Source organism: Balearica regulorum, chromosome 5 (genome assembly GCF_011004875.1).
Source record: "Balearica regulorum gibbericeps isolate bBalReg1 chromosome 5, bBalReg1.pri, whole genome shotgun sequence".
Classification (NCBI taxonomy): Eukaryota; Metazoa; Chordata; class Aves; order Gruiformes; family Gruidae; genus Balearica; species Balearica regulorum.
Genome location: NC_046188.1, coordinates 30,559,116 through 30,574,615, shown reverse-complemented (window position 1 = coordinate 30,574,615; position 15,500 = coordinate 30,559,116). Strand labels below are relative to the sequence as shown.

Here is a 15,500-nt window from a genome sequence, read left to right as displayed (position 1 = left end):
ATGCTGTAAGTCACGGAAGAGTTTGCAATCTGAGCTTACTGTCACTTACCTTTCCAGAATGAAGGTCTCTGGCTGCTCCTTCATAACCTTTACACCATGAAGCATAACTTGACACTGGAAGAGCACACACGGTGTGTGAAAGCACCTAACAGTCGTATCTACGTTGCACCTAGAAACCAGGGTCTAAGGAGCAGCGAGGGAAGCGTTGCGTGGGAGAACAGTCCACATAGCTTTAAAGTAACAACACGTTCAGCAAAATGCTGGATCTGCAGCAGATACGCAAGCTTTATGCAATTGTTTTGTTGAAGCACAATAGTCACAGGAGCTGGGAGGGGGGATTCCCCGTCAATTTTGCATTGGAGAAATTTTCAGAGACGATGCCCATCAGGCCCTATGAATAATGCTACGAGAAGAAATCTGGCATGAACCTGATGTATGGGCAGGAGGCAGAATCTTTTGGCAAGCCCTCCCTCAGCACTGCTCCAAGCAAAGGTCATTACCAAAGAGAACTGGCACAGAACAAAACTTACCACACAGATTCGACTAAAATAGTAATTCTTCTTCTCTCGTATTAAGTACTTAAATGTCTTTAAAGACATATTATCTTACTGTAAGCCACTTTTCACCAGTAAATCCCTCAGCACACACCAAAACCCAGACAGGCATTCCATCACAAGTACAGCTGAATCAGCTGCAATGTCTGACCCAGGTTTTACTCCAATGTAACAAAGAACTGTAACCTCAGGTGACACGGGCCCACAGAAGCACACCCATGCAAAAACCCACCACATGCAGCGTTATCACTGCCAGGCTAGTTCTTAAAAAGGTGCACTAATTTTGAAAGATTTGAGCACAGAGGTGAGTTTCTGAGATCAATTATTGCCATGTAGTTCTTCTAAACCTTGAAAAAAAGCGTGGCACATCATTCAGAACGTGTACAGAGATTGAATAACATAAGTAGTATTAATGAACTACTCGGAGGAGACAGTTTGATATGTTGCAAACATTTTAATGATTACTTTTGAGCTTACACATTGGGTGTTTCCTTTAAACTTCAAACTGCAACAAGTTAAATAAATGTTTATAATATACAAAGAAAATACAACCAAAAGTAAAACTTGCTTTAAGTGTGCCTTGCACTAGGAACCAGTGTTTTTTAATAGCTTTATTGTTGAGCTGCACAAACACACTTAAGGATTTGATCTTTATATAGCAGGGCATTTGAGAAATCAAAATATATTCCCACTTGAAAGAGGAAAAAAAAAAAAAAAAGGTTGTGCATGATTATATGCAAAAACCCACTAAAATACTCCAATAGTGCAGGCACCATTAAAAAAGAAAAAGCTGGAGATGCCCATTAGCTCTAAGTTTTAAGGAAGCAAGTTTCTGACCAGTTTAGCTTAAAGCCAGCGAAACAGGGATCAGTGATGGCAACTGTAGTGTACAAGGTATTAAATGACAAACTTTACACAAATACACTGTTAGAAATTTGTATCGGTGAACACTGAAAATCTGATGATCTGTTCTTTGGAACAGTCAAACAGAACCACCTTAATTTCCAGTTGTGCAAGCCCTTGAAGCATCACACAGTGTTCTGTGCCAATTTCTTGCTGGCTGTGTAGTTACAAGGATTTATTTTGTCATTAGCAGCTAACAAACTTATTCCACATGTTCCTAAAGCCTCACAGGTGAAAAAAAAGGCAAGTCTCATCAGAGCACAGCGTGGAGATCATATTTTTTGCACACAAACACAAGAGGCTTCACTAGTATCAAAAAACACTTTCTCCTGTCCCATGCTGCGGTCAGCGGCTCAGTTGAGATGGAAGCCTTTCTCCATGGTAGCAGCTAGCAGACGCTCTCTCATAATCTCCTCAGAAGAATACTCAGGCAGCTTTAGGTAATGCACACATGTATTCACAGATGGGTAACTTGCATCTGTAGCATCAACCTGAGGAAAAGAAAGAGTATTTTTCACTGCAGTTGTTCACAGCCCTCGATACAGAAGTTACAAGTTGTAAGGTCCTCTAATTCACGGCATTTACTGCATACGTAACACCAGTTGTCAAGAAACGGTAGCATCAGGAAAGCTACAGACCAACTTACAAATGTATTGACTTAAATGAACATTAATTCTTTTCTATTCAGATATGAAGTCAGAGAACAGACCCAGAACAGGTTAGTACTGGAAGCTTAGTATAGTGTCATAAATGAAAAACAAAACCCAAACCAAACAGAATCAGTGTTATTTCTTAATGTAGCAACAATTACATTCAGAAGCCAAATTAGCAGGTTTGAAGGGCGAGCTGAAGAAGCCATACCTTGCGTACAACAGTGAGCCGGGGGTGTAGGTTTGCCAGTCCTCCTGGTGGGAGTGTTGAACAACCAGTGGTGAACTGCAGAAAAGCCTTCCTTTCATCTGAAGACATACCACACAAGACTCTCACAAAGCGAAGGAATCCAGGGCTTAAAATAAATTAAAATAATTCGTTATGATAACACAACAAGAGTGTGGTTTTTTTAATTTCTCTTGAGACAGTACAATTATGATCTTCAGTCACGTCTAAGCGGTCACCGTAAGGGCATGTTCAGTATTGAATTAAGAATAAAACATAAACCCCATATAAATACTTCTTTAGTCTCCCTGTGAGTATTACACAGAAAAATGTAGGTAAATAAGAACTTTTCTCTATACTTATCTTGGAGCATTATTTGGGTATCTTACGTATGAATGGGTAGAGAAGTAGACAGAGCTCAAACCTATTCTATGAGAAGAATCCAACTGACTGTATCTTAAAACTTTTTCTGTACCACTTCTGCAGTATAAAGCCACTTCAATTTAAATACGCTTTCTTTTCTATCCTGTTAAGGACCCTCATGTAAAAAAATGTAACAGACAGCAATAGATCTCCAGCTGCAGCTGCCCTCATCCATACCAGCCGGGAAAGGAGGGGGAGGAGAGGACAGAAAGCACAGCCTGCTCAAACACGTCCTCGGGCATCAGGCACTGCAATCTCTGCTGCATCTTTGCATATAGGGCACGGTTCAAGAGAAGAATCGCTCCACATAGCAGCTTAGACTGATTAGGATCCTTCGGCATGCTTATACTAACATAGTTCCAGAAGTAATTTGTACGTTATTGCTACCAAACGTGGTAAGTAGCAAACACATCCCCAACCATCGAGACCACCCCTGATAGCCAATCACCACTATATTTGTTCCCTGCACAGTACATTTTCTTTAACTACTCTTGAAGAGAAAGAAGTAAGGGACAAATAACAACTACACCCAACTGAACAGAAGTTATAACCATAAGTCTAAAAATGCTATTTTTAATAGCCTGTATTAGTTAGCTGTCATTACATGTCCACTAGTTGTTCACATTTTAGTATTTTAAATTTTGTTTTCCTCTCTCATCACAAAAACACGAAGTACCTTCTAACATATCTGTTGTAACGTACATGGTTACTTCATGTAGTTTTAGACAATCACTTGCTCTTCAGTGACCACCGATCCCATCCAGTTTGGCATCTTTATCTAATGAACATTCTGGATATTTTATCACTTAATGTATCTTTTAGCTACTATTTTAAAATCACTCAGAATGTAAGTACCTATCTCGTGTATATCCCAGTTTAGGTTCAGTGTAATTGATGATATCCTCAGCTGCCCAAGAAGGTGATTGATTTCCACAAAGAATCATCTGAACTTCTTCATGGCTGAAGGAACTCAGCTTCTCCATTGGGAAGACTCTATTGAAGCCATCTTTAATTTACACAACATACAGTTATACACGTAAGTCAAAAGAATGTTTACAAAATAACGTCAGCATTTCAATTATATTTTGATCAAACCAGAACCAATCAACAGTTTCTTGATTAAGGTAAACAAAACCTCTTCAAGATTAAAAATGGCATAACTAATGCAAAGGTGTTATGAAATTAATATCTTACCTACTGCAATCTTAATTTAACAGTTTGGTTTTGAAAGCTGTTCTGTGCCATCACTTTAACCCAGCGCACCCTGAACACCAACTAGTCCACCTAACTGCATATATATTTTGCCACATTGAAAGTTACCTCTGAAAGCCTCCATCTGTTTCTGTATGCCAGTATGCATGCAGAAGTCAAACATGAGATCTACGTATTCCTCTGCATTATCCATTGTTACAGTCTGCAAAGACAAAGGATAAATACTGTAAGAATTCACTTTGCATGAGAGTTACCGCTGAGACAGGAAAAAATTAACTGCTGTTTAAATTGTAAAGGTAGGTTGTTTCCTTACCTCATCTTCACCACCTGGCTTGAGATCCACAGCTGTAAACCCATATACTTTGGACGAAGGGCAAAACTGAAAATTTAGCCTTCAAAATACAAAGATAGTTACTAATTGGAAACAAGTCTGCTACTGCTTTTGCAAATACACCAGATTTATAAACTGCAGCCCCCACACTCAAGTGTATCTCACTACACTTCCAATCATTCTTTGCGGATATGAGCAGCAGTACCACAGTACAGAACTAATGGACTACACAGATAATACATGTTTCAAATCTATGGCATGCACAGGCATGTACTCACCCATTATTTATTTGCATTTGATAACCCTTGAAAATTTCAGAGAGTTTGATACCTTTAAGTTATCAGCTTCATAACTACTCAAACCATTTCATTCAGTTCACAAACTCAAAAAATCCTTTACGTTACTTTCCAGCACTAACAGCTATAGAACCACTTAACATACCAGACATTTAGGCCCTCCAATGGTGCTACTTGCTTTCTCTAACAAGCCATGCTAAAGCCAACACGGCCATAAACAATTAACTGACCTCTGACTACGCAATCCTTGTGGCACAAGATTTTAACAAATATCCCATAATATTAATGGTAGATAAACTACTGTTGTTTCAAAAGAAATAACCTGAAACTACAAAGGATGACATCCCGACACAAGTTTACGCAGGTATGAACGCTTTTGTGTCTTCAACGTCTGCTAACTTTTTGCAAGTGTTCTGTTTAACAGGGATTCAAACATTGCACTGTGCATCTATTAACACAATCTGAAATTTCAGTCTGTCCTCTCTAAAAGCTCTCAAAAAAACTTGATAAACTCCAATAGTTATCATAGCAAAGAAATTACCGATTCGCACTTTTCTAAAGGTCTTTACAAGTATTTGGGTGTTTCTAGAGTCATATGGCATTGCAGTGCAGCCACATTTAAGTTTCAACATTAGGAAACTGAGCAAGCGAGAAGAAAAAAATCCGCAACTAAGGAACAAGAATATAGCTACAGATGGCAAACTGGGACCGTGCTGCATCTCTAATGACTCCCCCTTGCAATGATACTATTTAAAATGAGAGATCTTACGTTTTTAATTATACACATTGACATTTGTCTCTAACATAAAACTGTTTGCATATTTATAAATAAACATGAAAACTCTTACCCCAAATCCTCTATGCTAAGTGGAGGCCCTGAACCCGATGGATTCTTCAGCATTAATTCCTGTAGTTTTGTGTTTTTTTCATCTTCTGACAGACTTTTGTTGCTTAAAATTTGACGCCTTTTAATTGCAAGGTCCTTTATTTCTTTTAGAAACCTAGCTCTGTGTGGATTTACTAATTCAAAGTCTTCCCATGTTAAAATTCCATTAAACCAGGCAGGAGGCTTAGGTTTTGGTGGATCAAGAATAAATTCTGATTTGGAGTCTTCTTCCAGACTTCCAACTGACAAGGAATCATGCCCTTCTTCTGTAGAAGCCTCTGATTGACTTTCAGTGCAGTGCAAGTCTCTGTCACCCCGTGATTCATATATCAACTTACTCATGTTACTTTTAATATCCCCCATACACATGAGTTTAAAAAAAGGCTTAGAAATGGGTAAATCCACAAGTCTATTGTCCTGAATGCATTTAGCCAAGAAAATTCCAAGGAAATGAAAGAGTTTGGTTATTCTTTCAAGTTCATCACTATCTTGTGGGAATGGGGCTGTGAAGAGTCCACATGATCTCTGTACATAGTAGCCAGGGGGTTTCAATCCACCACCAATATCAACCTGATTTAAGACAGACACACAAAAAAAGTTGACATTGTTAAAGGTGAATTTAATTATATATCTGTGCTGTTTAACTTATTATACTCCACTTCTCTGTTAAAAAGAGAATAGGTAAGAAAGCAAGCTGTGGAACAGAGTGATCATTCTTAATCATGATGAGTGGCTGCTCACTGATCACGTATTCTTCCCTTCCTGGATATCTAGCTCATTTTTATTTCATACAAGCACTCAATTTAAAATGCAAATTGAAATATACCTGACGAGACTCATCGTCTGGAAAGTCATCATCACAAAGCCAAGCTCCCAAATCTGTCCTCTGAAATTCTGCTGCCACCAATGCATAAAATTCCAAGGTGGGACCCAGGCCTGTTCCTTCCTCCCCTAAAAACTCAACCTAGAAAAACATAAGGAGTGTTAATGATAAAAGAAAATCCTAGTGAAATGGTCAAGTGTTGGTTGTGGAACAGGATATTCAATATCCCGGCCAGGTCATCAGAAATAGCTATCTAACCTCAACTGCTAGGCAGATATGCTTTACCTCTAGAACAGATTTTCTGTCTGCATGAATCTGCATGACATTTTCTGCCCATTCCATCAAGGATTCACCTCGCGGAACTTTCACTCTTTCATGTTTGAGGCGTCCAACTCTGAATTCTCCCGGATCATCACGTCGCACTGTGCTTGTGGTCCTTGTCCGTTCAACAGTAGCTTCACGTCTGTTCTGTAGCCATACAATTGCTCTGGAAAAAACCCCAAAAACCCAGTCGTTTAAAGCTTTGACGTCTACCAGCATGAAAACTTCAAAGCAGCCATTAAGTAAAACTTACCCTGTTAAGTACTAATTACCTCCTCCTATTTGTTTTTTTAGTTATATCCCAAAGTATTTCTCAGAAATATCCAAAATGCCCAAATACAGGCTGCTTCATATTTTATGAGTCTAGCAAACTAATTCATTTTTAATTACTATGAAGAGCCGGCCATAACTTCTAATGTAATAGACAGCACCAATGAAAACATACAATTCTTCATCTGAATTATTATAGTTTTCATAGTACAGTGGGATGAACAGAGGGCAGCATTTACTATAGTATGTTTTAATCACAGATGCTCAAAATTGTTGATAGACACTTATTACAACTTCCATTATATACTGCAAGGCAGTACAAGGCAGTTGTACCTCACTCCATTGATATTGACCAAGTTTTACAGCAAGATTTACTTACTTACACACTTATTAGAGAAACATAGAACCAAAGGTGAAGCGCAATCATGTGCACATAGACCCCTATCAGTGAAGGAAGAACAGTTGCCTCCAATAGCAGGATTTACATGAAGTCAAAGTTCAAATTTCTTGTATGTATTGCCATTGATGCAGCAACAGACTATCTACAAAGCGACCATCTGTTAGTTATTTTGCAAGTATGGTCAAGTGTAATGACAAACAGTAAGTGTACACACCCAAGTGCGTGTCCACACAGTTCATATACAGTATATGAGTTTTAAAAACTATTTCCAATATTTTAATGGCTTACCAAGTAGATACCATGAAATGTTTCCTGAAGGATCCCTTTAACACACAGTTTTTCTAATACATTACTTTTTTTTCAAAACAAAAATGAAACAAAAAACCAAAACACACATGGTCCAGTTTTCCAGACCATTCTTCCATAGAAGTTCAATTTTTCCATATTAAGATTTCAATTGATGCCTTGCAAGACAATACTTTTTACTTTCTTTCTAAATGCCCCACTTTACATTCTTCATGAGGCATTTCCACTGCATGTTAGACACAACAGTAATTTTTGCAACTGTCTACACTTTTCTTCCTCTTTGGAAAAAAAAAAAAACAAACAAAAAATCAGCCATGAAAATGCACAAAAACTAATTCTACCTTCTCACTATGTAAAAGTAAGCTGGCAAAAAGGTTTACACTGTCTACATACTCTTGAGGTAATCACTGCTGCAATCAAAATATTGAGGATTCTTAAGTAAGAAAACACTTTAGAGGGTACCCTTACATGTTTTAATGTCTGGTTTTGTTACAGTTTCATTATGCAGCTAATACTAACTTTTGAAATAGCACCTATTTGTTAGATTTTTGTCTATTTTGTTAAGACTTTAGTGAATTAAAAATAAATGAATCAAAACAATCACCAAACCATTGTAGAAACTATAAAAGATATGTGCTTTGGTGTATGTTTTCAAAAAACATTTAATTTATGTTTATTTTCAGATTTTTAAAATTTTGTTTCTTACTCCTTTATGCAATGAACTGCAACCCAGTCGAATTACTGCCTGATATGATAACCTAGCTAGAGGTACACAAACAAGTCTTCATGTAAAGTCGAAAAATGAAATTTCTTCAAAGGAATTTCCTGAATAATATCAAACAGAAGGTAAGCTACTCGTCATACACTTCTAACACAATGAACAAGAAACGTTTCAAGTGTCCAAAAGTCTTCCTGAAGTTTTTAATCTTCTTCCCTTTTTTTCTACTTTCTAAAATGCTTCACATTTGGCAAGCAAAATCTGTCTTGTTAGGATAAGGTCCTTCTGTGAATTAGCAATTAAAAAACCTTTTTTTTTTTTTTTTTTAAAAAGGAAGTAGTCTTCATTTTTTTTTTTTTTACCTTGATGCTCCAAATGCTGTGCATGTGAAGTACAACTGTCTTGTTTCAAATGGAATTAAGAAAGGACACTTGCTTGTTAGCTGCTCACACCAGTCTGGCAAAGCTCCACTTGCTAGTGCCAAGGGTTCCTGTAGTTTAATGCAAAGAAAAAAAATAAATAAAGCGTTTCTAATATTAGACTCAGATTGTCCCAACCGGTTCGTTACTAAGTACATAGACACCCAATACACCCTAGTACAGAGTTTTCACCTGAGCTTGAGCAGGTCTCTTCCTTCTCAGCAACAGCTACTTTCCCCCTGTCCGCCCCTCCTCCTTTTAAATGCTATGAATGAGAACTTCAGAGAGTTTCTAGGACTCAAGAGTGAACACAGGGTGCTTTGGCACAAACACACTAAAAAAAGGTAGTAAATCTCTGGGATATTTACTATTCAAAGCACTGTAGGGAGATCAGAGTATACAATTACCTGGAGAGAATTACTTCTGAGTTTTGCCCAAAAGTCATTAGATACTGAAGACACAAAAGAAACTTGGTGGTAGTAAAGATGATCCCCACTGAAATATTACTACAGTGCCTTCTAAAATACAAGTATAATAAAAAAGACTGCTGAAATTATTACTACAAAGATATTCAGGGTGCCCGAACAGCCTTTAAAAGAACATGAAAAAATGAACTTTTTTTTCTAATGAATAATTGGAGCAACTTAACTATAATAAAAAAAACCCAACACTCAAAAAGCACACAAGAGCCAAGCAAGTCAAGAATCTTCATCTTCTTTAAATCTTTGTTAAAGAAAATGTGGTTCTACTGAAGAACTACATCTTAAAAGTTTTCCTTTTAACACATCTAACTGATCTAGTACCAAGAATGTTTTCTAAATGCTATTTCTGAAAACTTTATGTGGAATGTATAAATAATAAAATGTTTGTGAACCCTAACATAATTAATTCCCTTTATTACAATATCATCCAATTACATACATACACTCCATGGTAATATTGATGTTTGGTACAGAAAAAAAAAATTATTCTTCCTAACCAAAAGATAGAACTCTATTACAACATTTTTCTTGACATGTTTTTTCAGACTAGCCTGTTCTTGCAGAATTTACTCATCCAAAAATATAAGGAAGAAAGTAACACATGAAACGATTCAAAAGTCAAAATGGCAAAAAAGCTAATAATTTCAAACAGTTGAAGTAAGGAAGAGTGTAATAGAGTCTTAAAACCAGTATTACATATATACATTGTGCATAATACGTTAATGTAATACCTCAATCTGTTGCAGAATCTTTGTAGTAATTTTTTTGCTTGTGAATTCATCTGGTGGAAAGTTAAACTGAGGATGCTCATCTCCTTCTGAAAATACCAAGACAAAATTTTTTCTTTATTTTGGTTTCACTAAATCATTAAGAAGCCCTGCTAGATAATTAACGTACCTTCTTGAGAAGTTCGTGCTGTGTAAGGGTCACTGGCGACTATATACAAAATGCGAAGTAACTGCAGAACATCTTCTACTCCACAGGAGTTCTGCCCACTGCCAGCTTTGGCCTGAGGTTGTTCCTTTGCCAAACTGAGGATATCGGAATTTTGAAGAGTAGAAATGGCCCCTTGACTTAATCCGGATTTTGACCCATGTTCACAAAAATCCTAAAAAAAGAATTGTTAAGAATGAAAATTGTGTGTGTTACTATCTTTAGGACTGCACAGTCCAAGTTAATGATTTGAAAAATCAGAACGGTTACTGTGCTTAACCTGAACACTTCGTTAAATTGTGGATGGTTCAAATCATGACTCAAATGCATTTTAACATGACTGTATTTAATAGAAGACAAAAAAAAAAAAAAGGCAGCAAAACCTAAACTTGATATTGGCATGTGAAAATTCAACTTTCCTATCCATGGCATATCCCTCCTCCACAAGAATCTTTAAAGCTGCAAAACAAAGCACACAGCCATTCATAACAACAAAAGTTTGGATGCAGACATATACCTTGTATGCAGCTATGAGCTGGGAACAATTTCTGTTTTTCCTAATACTTTTATTAGTGCCGGTTAATTTCCAGTGGCGCAGGAAAGCTGAGTCTGCATTCTTCTGCAGGTAGGTTATCAAGTCATTCTTTGGTAATTCGTCAGTGCCAAGGTACTGCTCCACATGCTCTACTGACCAGCAACCCTACAACAGGAACCACCAAGTGTTGGTTTTTCCTGCTTGTAAAGTCTTTAAGATTTCACATGCATTACATCTTGTCTTTTTTTAAAGGAGCATGCATTTACAAATATACTCACTCATGTCCTTTAAATAATTGAAAACTGTTAGTTTTTTTTAATGTAGCGTTTCAAAAACTGCAGTAAGATTTGTTTTGCTTTTGTTTAAACAGCCATAGAAATATACACAAAGACAGAGAAGTCTTACCATTTTTCCATTTTCTTTCTCTTTATCAGAATCCTTCATTTCTCTGTACATGATTCTAGATATCAAAACAATGAGTTAATATTTCATACTCATAGCACATCATCTAAATTCTGAAGTTATACATTGGCTTGTTAGACTTCAATGACCTTTAGATAACATGATGTAAACCAGGAATAGCAACTGCTCTTTGCTGCACAGAACATCTGGGATACCCTGATGCAGCAAAGTTCTTAAACTCATATTTAATTTTTGAGATTTTAATATTTATCTTGCAAAGTATTTAATTTATGTTTCCTTAACTGCAGTTTGAGTAATAAAACAACCTTCATTGTGCAAATTTCCCAAACCAACTTTAGGTTCTTCACAACACATGCACCAGCTCTTCAAAATTTTGACATTCTAGGGTAGTTTGCTGTGTATTAATTTAGGAGATGTGCACATTTACAACTGTTTCTCATGCTTTCTAACTAGAAAACAGTTTTGTTACAGCACACAATTTTTGACACAAAACAACTCAGAAAATAGATGCAACACATGAGCACTGCTGAAATCTGAAATATAAAGTTAGAAAAACTGCAATCACCTTACTGCAGTTCTTGCTATCATATAGTTCCGTTTCCTAGTATGACAGAAGTTACATTGGTGTAGTAAATGGAAAATACACACAATCATATAGTCTTATAATTTCTGTCTATATAAAGCAAGTACAGTCAAATTAGGGTAGAGAGAATAGTTGAGGTTGGAAGGAACATCCTGAGTCCTAGTCCAATACCCCTGCTCAAATGTTATGTTCAAATGGAATTTCCTGTATTTCAGTTTCAGCCATTTTCTTCTTGTCCTTTCATGTGTCACAACAAAGAAGAGTCTACGCTCTGTCTTCCTTACTGTGTCCCATCAGGTGTTCGTACATGCTGGCAAGATCCCACAAGCCTTTTCTTCTCCAGGCTAGACAGTCCCAGATCTCTCAGACTCTCTTTGCATGTCAGATGCTTTAATCATCCTAGCAGCCCTTTGCTAGACCCTCTTGTACTGAGGAGCCCTGAACTGGACTTAGCACTCCTGATGTGTCTCACCAGTGCTGAGCAAAAGGGGAAGATCACCTCCCTCAACCTTCCTAGTGCAGTCCAGGATGCCATTGACCTTCTTTGCTGCCGGGATACATAGCTTGCTGGCATTCAACTTCATGTCCCTCAGGGCCTTTTCCGCCAAGCTGCCTTCCAGCCAGTTGGCTCCCCACCTGTAGCAGCAGTTATTTCTCCCCAGCTGCTAGGCTTTGCATTTCCCTTTGTGGAACTTCATGAAGTTCCTGTCTCACCATTTCTCCAGCCTGATGAGGTCTCTCAGAACAGCACACAATCATCTGGTACAACGACGACTCCTCGCAGTTTTGTTTTGTCTGCAAGCTTGCTGAGGATCTGTTCTGTCCCATCATACAGTTCATTAATGTAGATGTTAAACAGTACTGGACCCAGTATTGACTCTTGAGGTACACCACTAATGACTGGCCTGCAGTTGGACTTCATACAAATGATCACAACCATCTGAGCCTGGCAGTTCAGGCAGTTTTCAGACACTATCTGCTCCATACTTTATTAGTTTGCCAACGAGGGAGAAAGCGTTGAAAGCCGTGCAAAAGTAGAAGAAAGTAACAACTGCTGCCTTCTCCTCATCCACTGAGTTAGCCTTCTATGACTAAATGACTATCAGTTGGTTAAAAATGATTTCTTCTTCATAAATCCATGCCACCTGTTCCAGATCACCTTCTTGTCCTTCACTGTTTGAAAATGGTTTTCAGGACTACTTCCATCACCTTTCCAGGGATGAAGGAAAGGGTGATCAGTCTGGTCTGTAATTCCCTAGATCTTTCTTGCCCTTCTGGGGCACAGAGGTGATGCTTGCTTTCCTCCAGTCCTCAGAAATGTCTCACAATCACCATGACCTTTCAAAGATAATCAAGAGTGGCCAGCTCTCGTGGGTGTATCCCACTGGGTTCCACGGACTTGTACATCCTGTTTCTTTAAGTGTTCCCTAACCTTTCGCCCTTCACATCCCTCACCAGATTCAACTCCAGATGGGCTTTGGCTTTCCTAACCCCATACCTTCACGCTGGGACAATGTCTCTATATTGCGCCCTGGGTAACTTGACCCTTCTTCCACCTCTTGCATGCTTCCTACTTGTGTTTTGAGTTCTGTTGGGAGTTTCTTGTTCATCCATGCAGGTCTCCTACTGCCTCTGCCCGACTTCCCACACATTGGGATGGATTGCTCTTGAGCCTGAAGGAAGTAATCCTTGAAAAATCAACCATCTCTCCTGGACCTCTCTTCTGTCTAGGACTACACCCTCATGGGATTCTTCCACGCAGATCCCAAGCAGACCAAATTCTGCTCTCTTGGTCAATTCCTTGACTTGTGAAACATTACTAACAAGTCACAGTTGAGCATTAGAAGTTATGACTTTTTTTTGTTTCGTAGTCACAGCACTACCTTTAAAACCTCTAAAAACATCCTCACATAAATGCAAGAAAAACTAATTCTAGCATTGCTTTCTACAGAGGAGGAAGAAAAACTTAACATTGTTTCTCACCCATTTCCTAAATGGTCACAGTGTTTTCTACACAGAATAACAAACTTGGAGCTTACGTGTATGTTGGCTCCCAAATACGTCTCAGTTTGTCAGATTTCACATTGCCATTACAGGAAAGCTGTAACAATTTCTGTACATAGTAAAAGATGGTAGATCGAAAGTTTGTTAAGGGCAGTTCTACTTCTCGAGTTGTTCCAAGACCTGAAACTTTCAAGGTAAGTGCTAAACGTGGTGAAGGCATGCACTCAACCTCTTCCAAGAGTTCTGAATGAGGTGTACCTGAATGTGAAAAATAATTTGAGAATCTATTAAATAAATAAATAAAATATAACACATGACAAGTTGGCTTAAACATTAATAAAGTAATAAATAAGGAAGCATGAAAACTTCCTGCACACGTCAAAAATGATACTGAGTTGTAACTATGAACTATATCTAAGGGCTGCAACTGCAGCACTTCTCTATGCGAGTAAAGCTGACAGGAATTTTTTAAATCCCTACTGATCCTTACATCTTGATAGCATCCCCTTAATATTATCACAGCACATGCATTCTTCTTTTCATACACAGTATCTTCCTGTTGTATTACCTTGTTTCAGTTCATCAAAATCTACAACAGCTTGTTTCCACCACATAAGCTAAACCTACATATTCTTTTCGGTAGTGAACACTGACTACACCCACACTGCTAAGCAGGAATGAACTAAGGAGCAAGATCAGGTGCTATGCTGCTGGTCATACAGACAGCTCAATTACTGTACTAGCTTTCTCCTTGCCTCTGCTTTGGACTGTTTCAACAAGCCCTCTCCAATCAAAGCTATTCTGGGTAGCTCAACACACAGATTCTTCCCTGCAGGTGGGCCCAGACATAGCAAGAGATTTATCACTAATCTGAGTTAAATTCATGAATATGCTTATTTTACACAGCATTTAATTTACTTTTCTCTCAATAATGCTTGGACCTACACAGGGAGATGAAACTCTTATTCAAACACAGAAAAGCCAAACAGCCAGAAAGGCATGTTGTACCGGTTAACAGCAATAGGATCCCCAGAGCCCAGTGGGCCCTTCACAGTGAGTCTCCATACAAAAGCCAGACCAAGTATCACAAATGTCTTGTCAGCATACCTGGTGGAGGAATTTCTAGGTCAGTTGTCTGTTGAACATTAGTACGACCAGGTCTTGGGTCAAAAGCAGGAACTAGTGCAGAAAACTGCCGTTTCAATACATAATCATCATCCCATGTTCTTCTACGGCCTCCTTTAGTTTCATACTCCTCTTCTTCCTAAAAAAAAAAGTAGTTGGTTTTTTAGATTCTGCTATAAAGAATCATTTGATCAAAAAAATAATAGTTAGTTAGGGAATAGAGCAGTCACGTCAACTAAAATTGGCACAAAAGATACCAAAAGCTGGCACATAACAGTATTAGTTCCATTTAACTGGTCAAGCAGGAATCAAGAGAATTATCAAAGTCACAGACATACAGAAATCAACATAAAAGGGCTAACCTTACAACAGATGCGTTTACAATTTTTGGAAAGAATAAAACTTGCTATGAAGTGTCAGAACACAGGGAAATACAGAGTATTGTAGACCACAAACTTGGAATATATATTTTGTGTATTCCACAAACTTTGGAATAGCAAAAATTTAAAAAAAATCAATGGTGTCAAAATAAACACATTAACTTTTCTGAAAACAAGAAGTAATTTTTTGAAAGTGTATACATATATTGATGTATAACGTATACACATTTTATCCAGAGATTAAATCAAATACCAAAATACTGGAACTATTATGGTGGGAAGAAATCTAACTTCCAA

At 37.8% G+C, this 15,500-nt stretch overlaps 1 protein-coding gene across 23 annotated transcripts in view; it reads right to left on the bottom strand.

Annotated features, from left to right (window-relative positions):
• Positions 1–988: 988 nt before the first annotated feature.
• HECTD1 (HECT domain E3 ubiquitin protein ligase 1) overlaps positions 989–15,500 on the bottom strand; it is a 64,472-nt gene continuing 49,960 nt past the window's right edge. For 16 of the 23 annotated variants that reach the window (XM_075754055.1, XM_075754039.1, XM_075754041.1 and 13 more), the window contains 15 exons: positions 14,806–14,962; positions 13,734–13,956; positions 11,094–11,148; positions 10,671–10,853; positions 10,118–10,328; positions 9,952–10,037; positions 8,682–8,809; positions 6,590–6,791; positions 6,308–6,445; positions 5,444–6,051; positions 4,282–4,360; positions 4,077–4,170; positions 3,612–3,762; positions 2,319–2,463; positions 989–1,948 (listed from right to left, as the gene is read on the bottom strand). In XM_075754055.1, coding sequence (XP_075610170.1) covers positions 1,811–1,948; positions 2,319–2,463; positions 3,612–3,762; positions 4,077–4,170; positions 4,282–4,360; positions 5,444–6,051; positions 6,308–6,445; positions 6,590–6,791; positions 8,682–8,809; positions 9,952–10,037; positions 10,118–10,328; positions 10,671–10,853; positions 11,094–11,148; positions 13,734–13,956; positions 14,806–14,962 — 2,598 coding nt within the window. In that variant the 3' untranslated portion in view covers positions 989–1,810. The remainder of the gene's footprint in view (positions 1,949–2,318; positions 2,464–3,611; positions 3,763–4,076; positions 4,171–4,281; positions 4,361–5,443; positions 6,052–6,307; positions 6,446–6,589; positions 6,792–8,681; positions 8,810–9,951; positions 10,038–10,117; positions 10,329–10,670; positions 10,854–11,093; positions 11,149–13,733; positions 13,957–14,805; positions 14,963–15,500) is intronic. The other 7 variants (XM_075754060.1, XM_075754059.1, XM_075754054.1 and 4 more) reach the window with 1 other exon arrangement.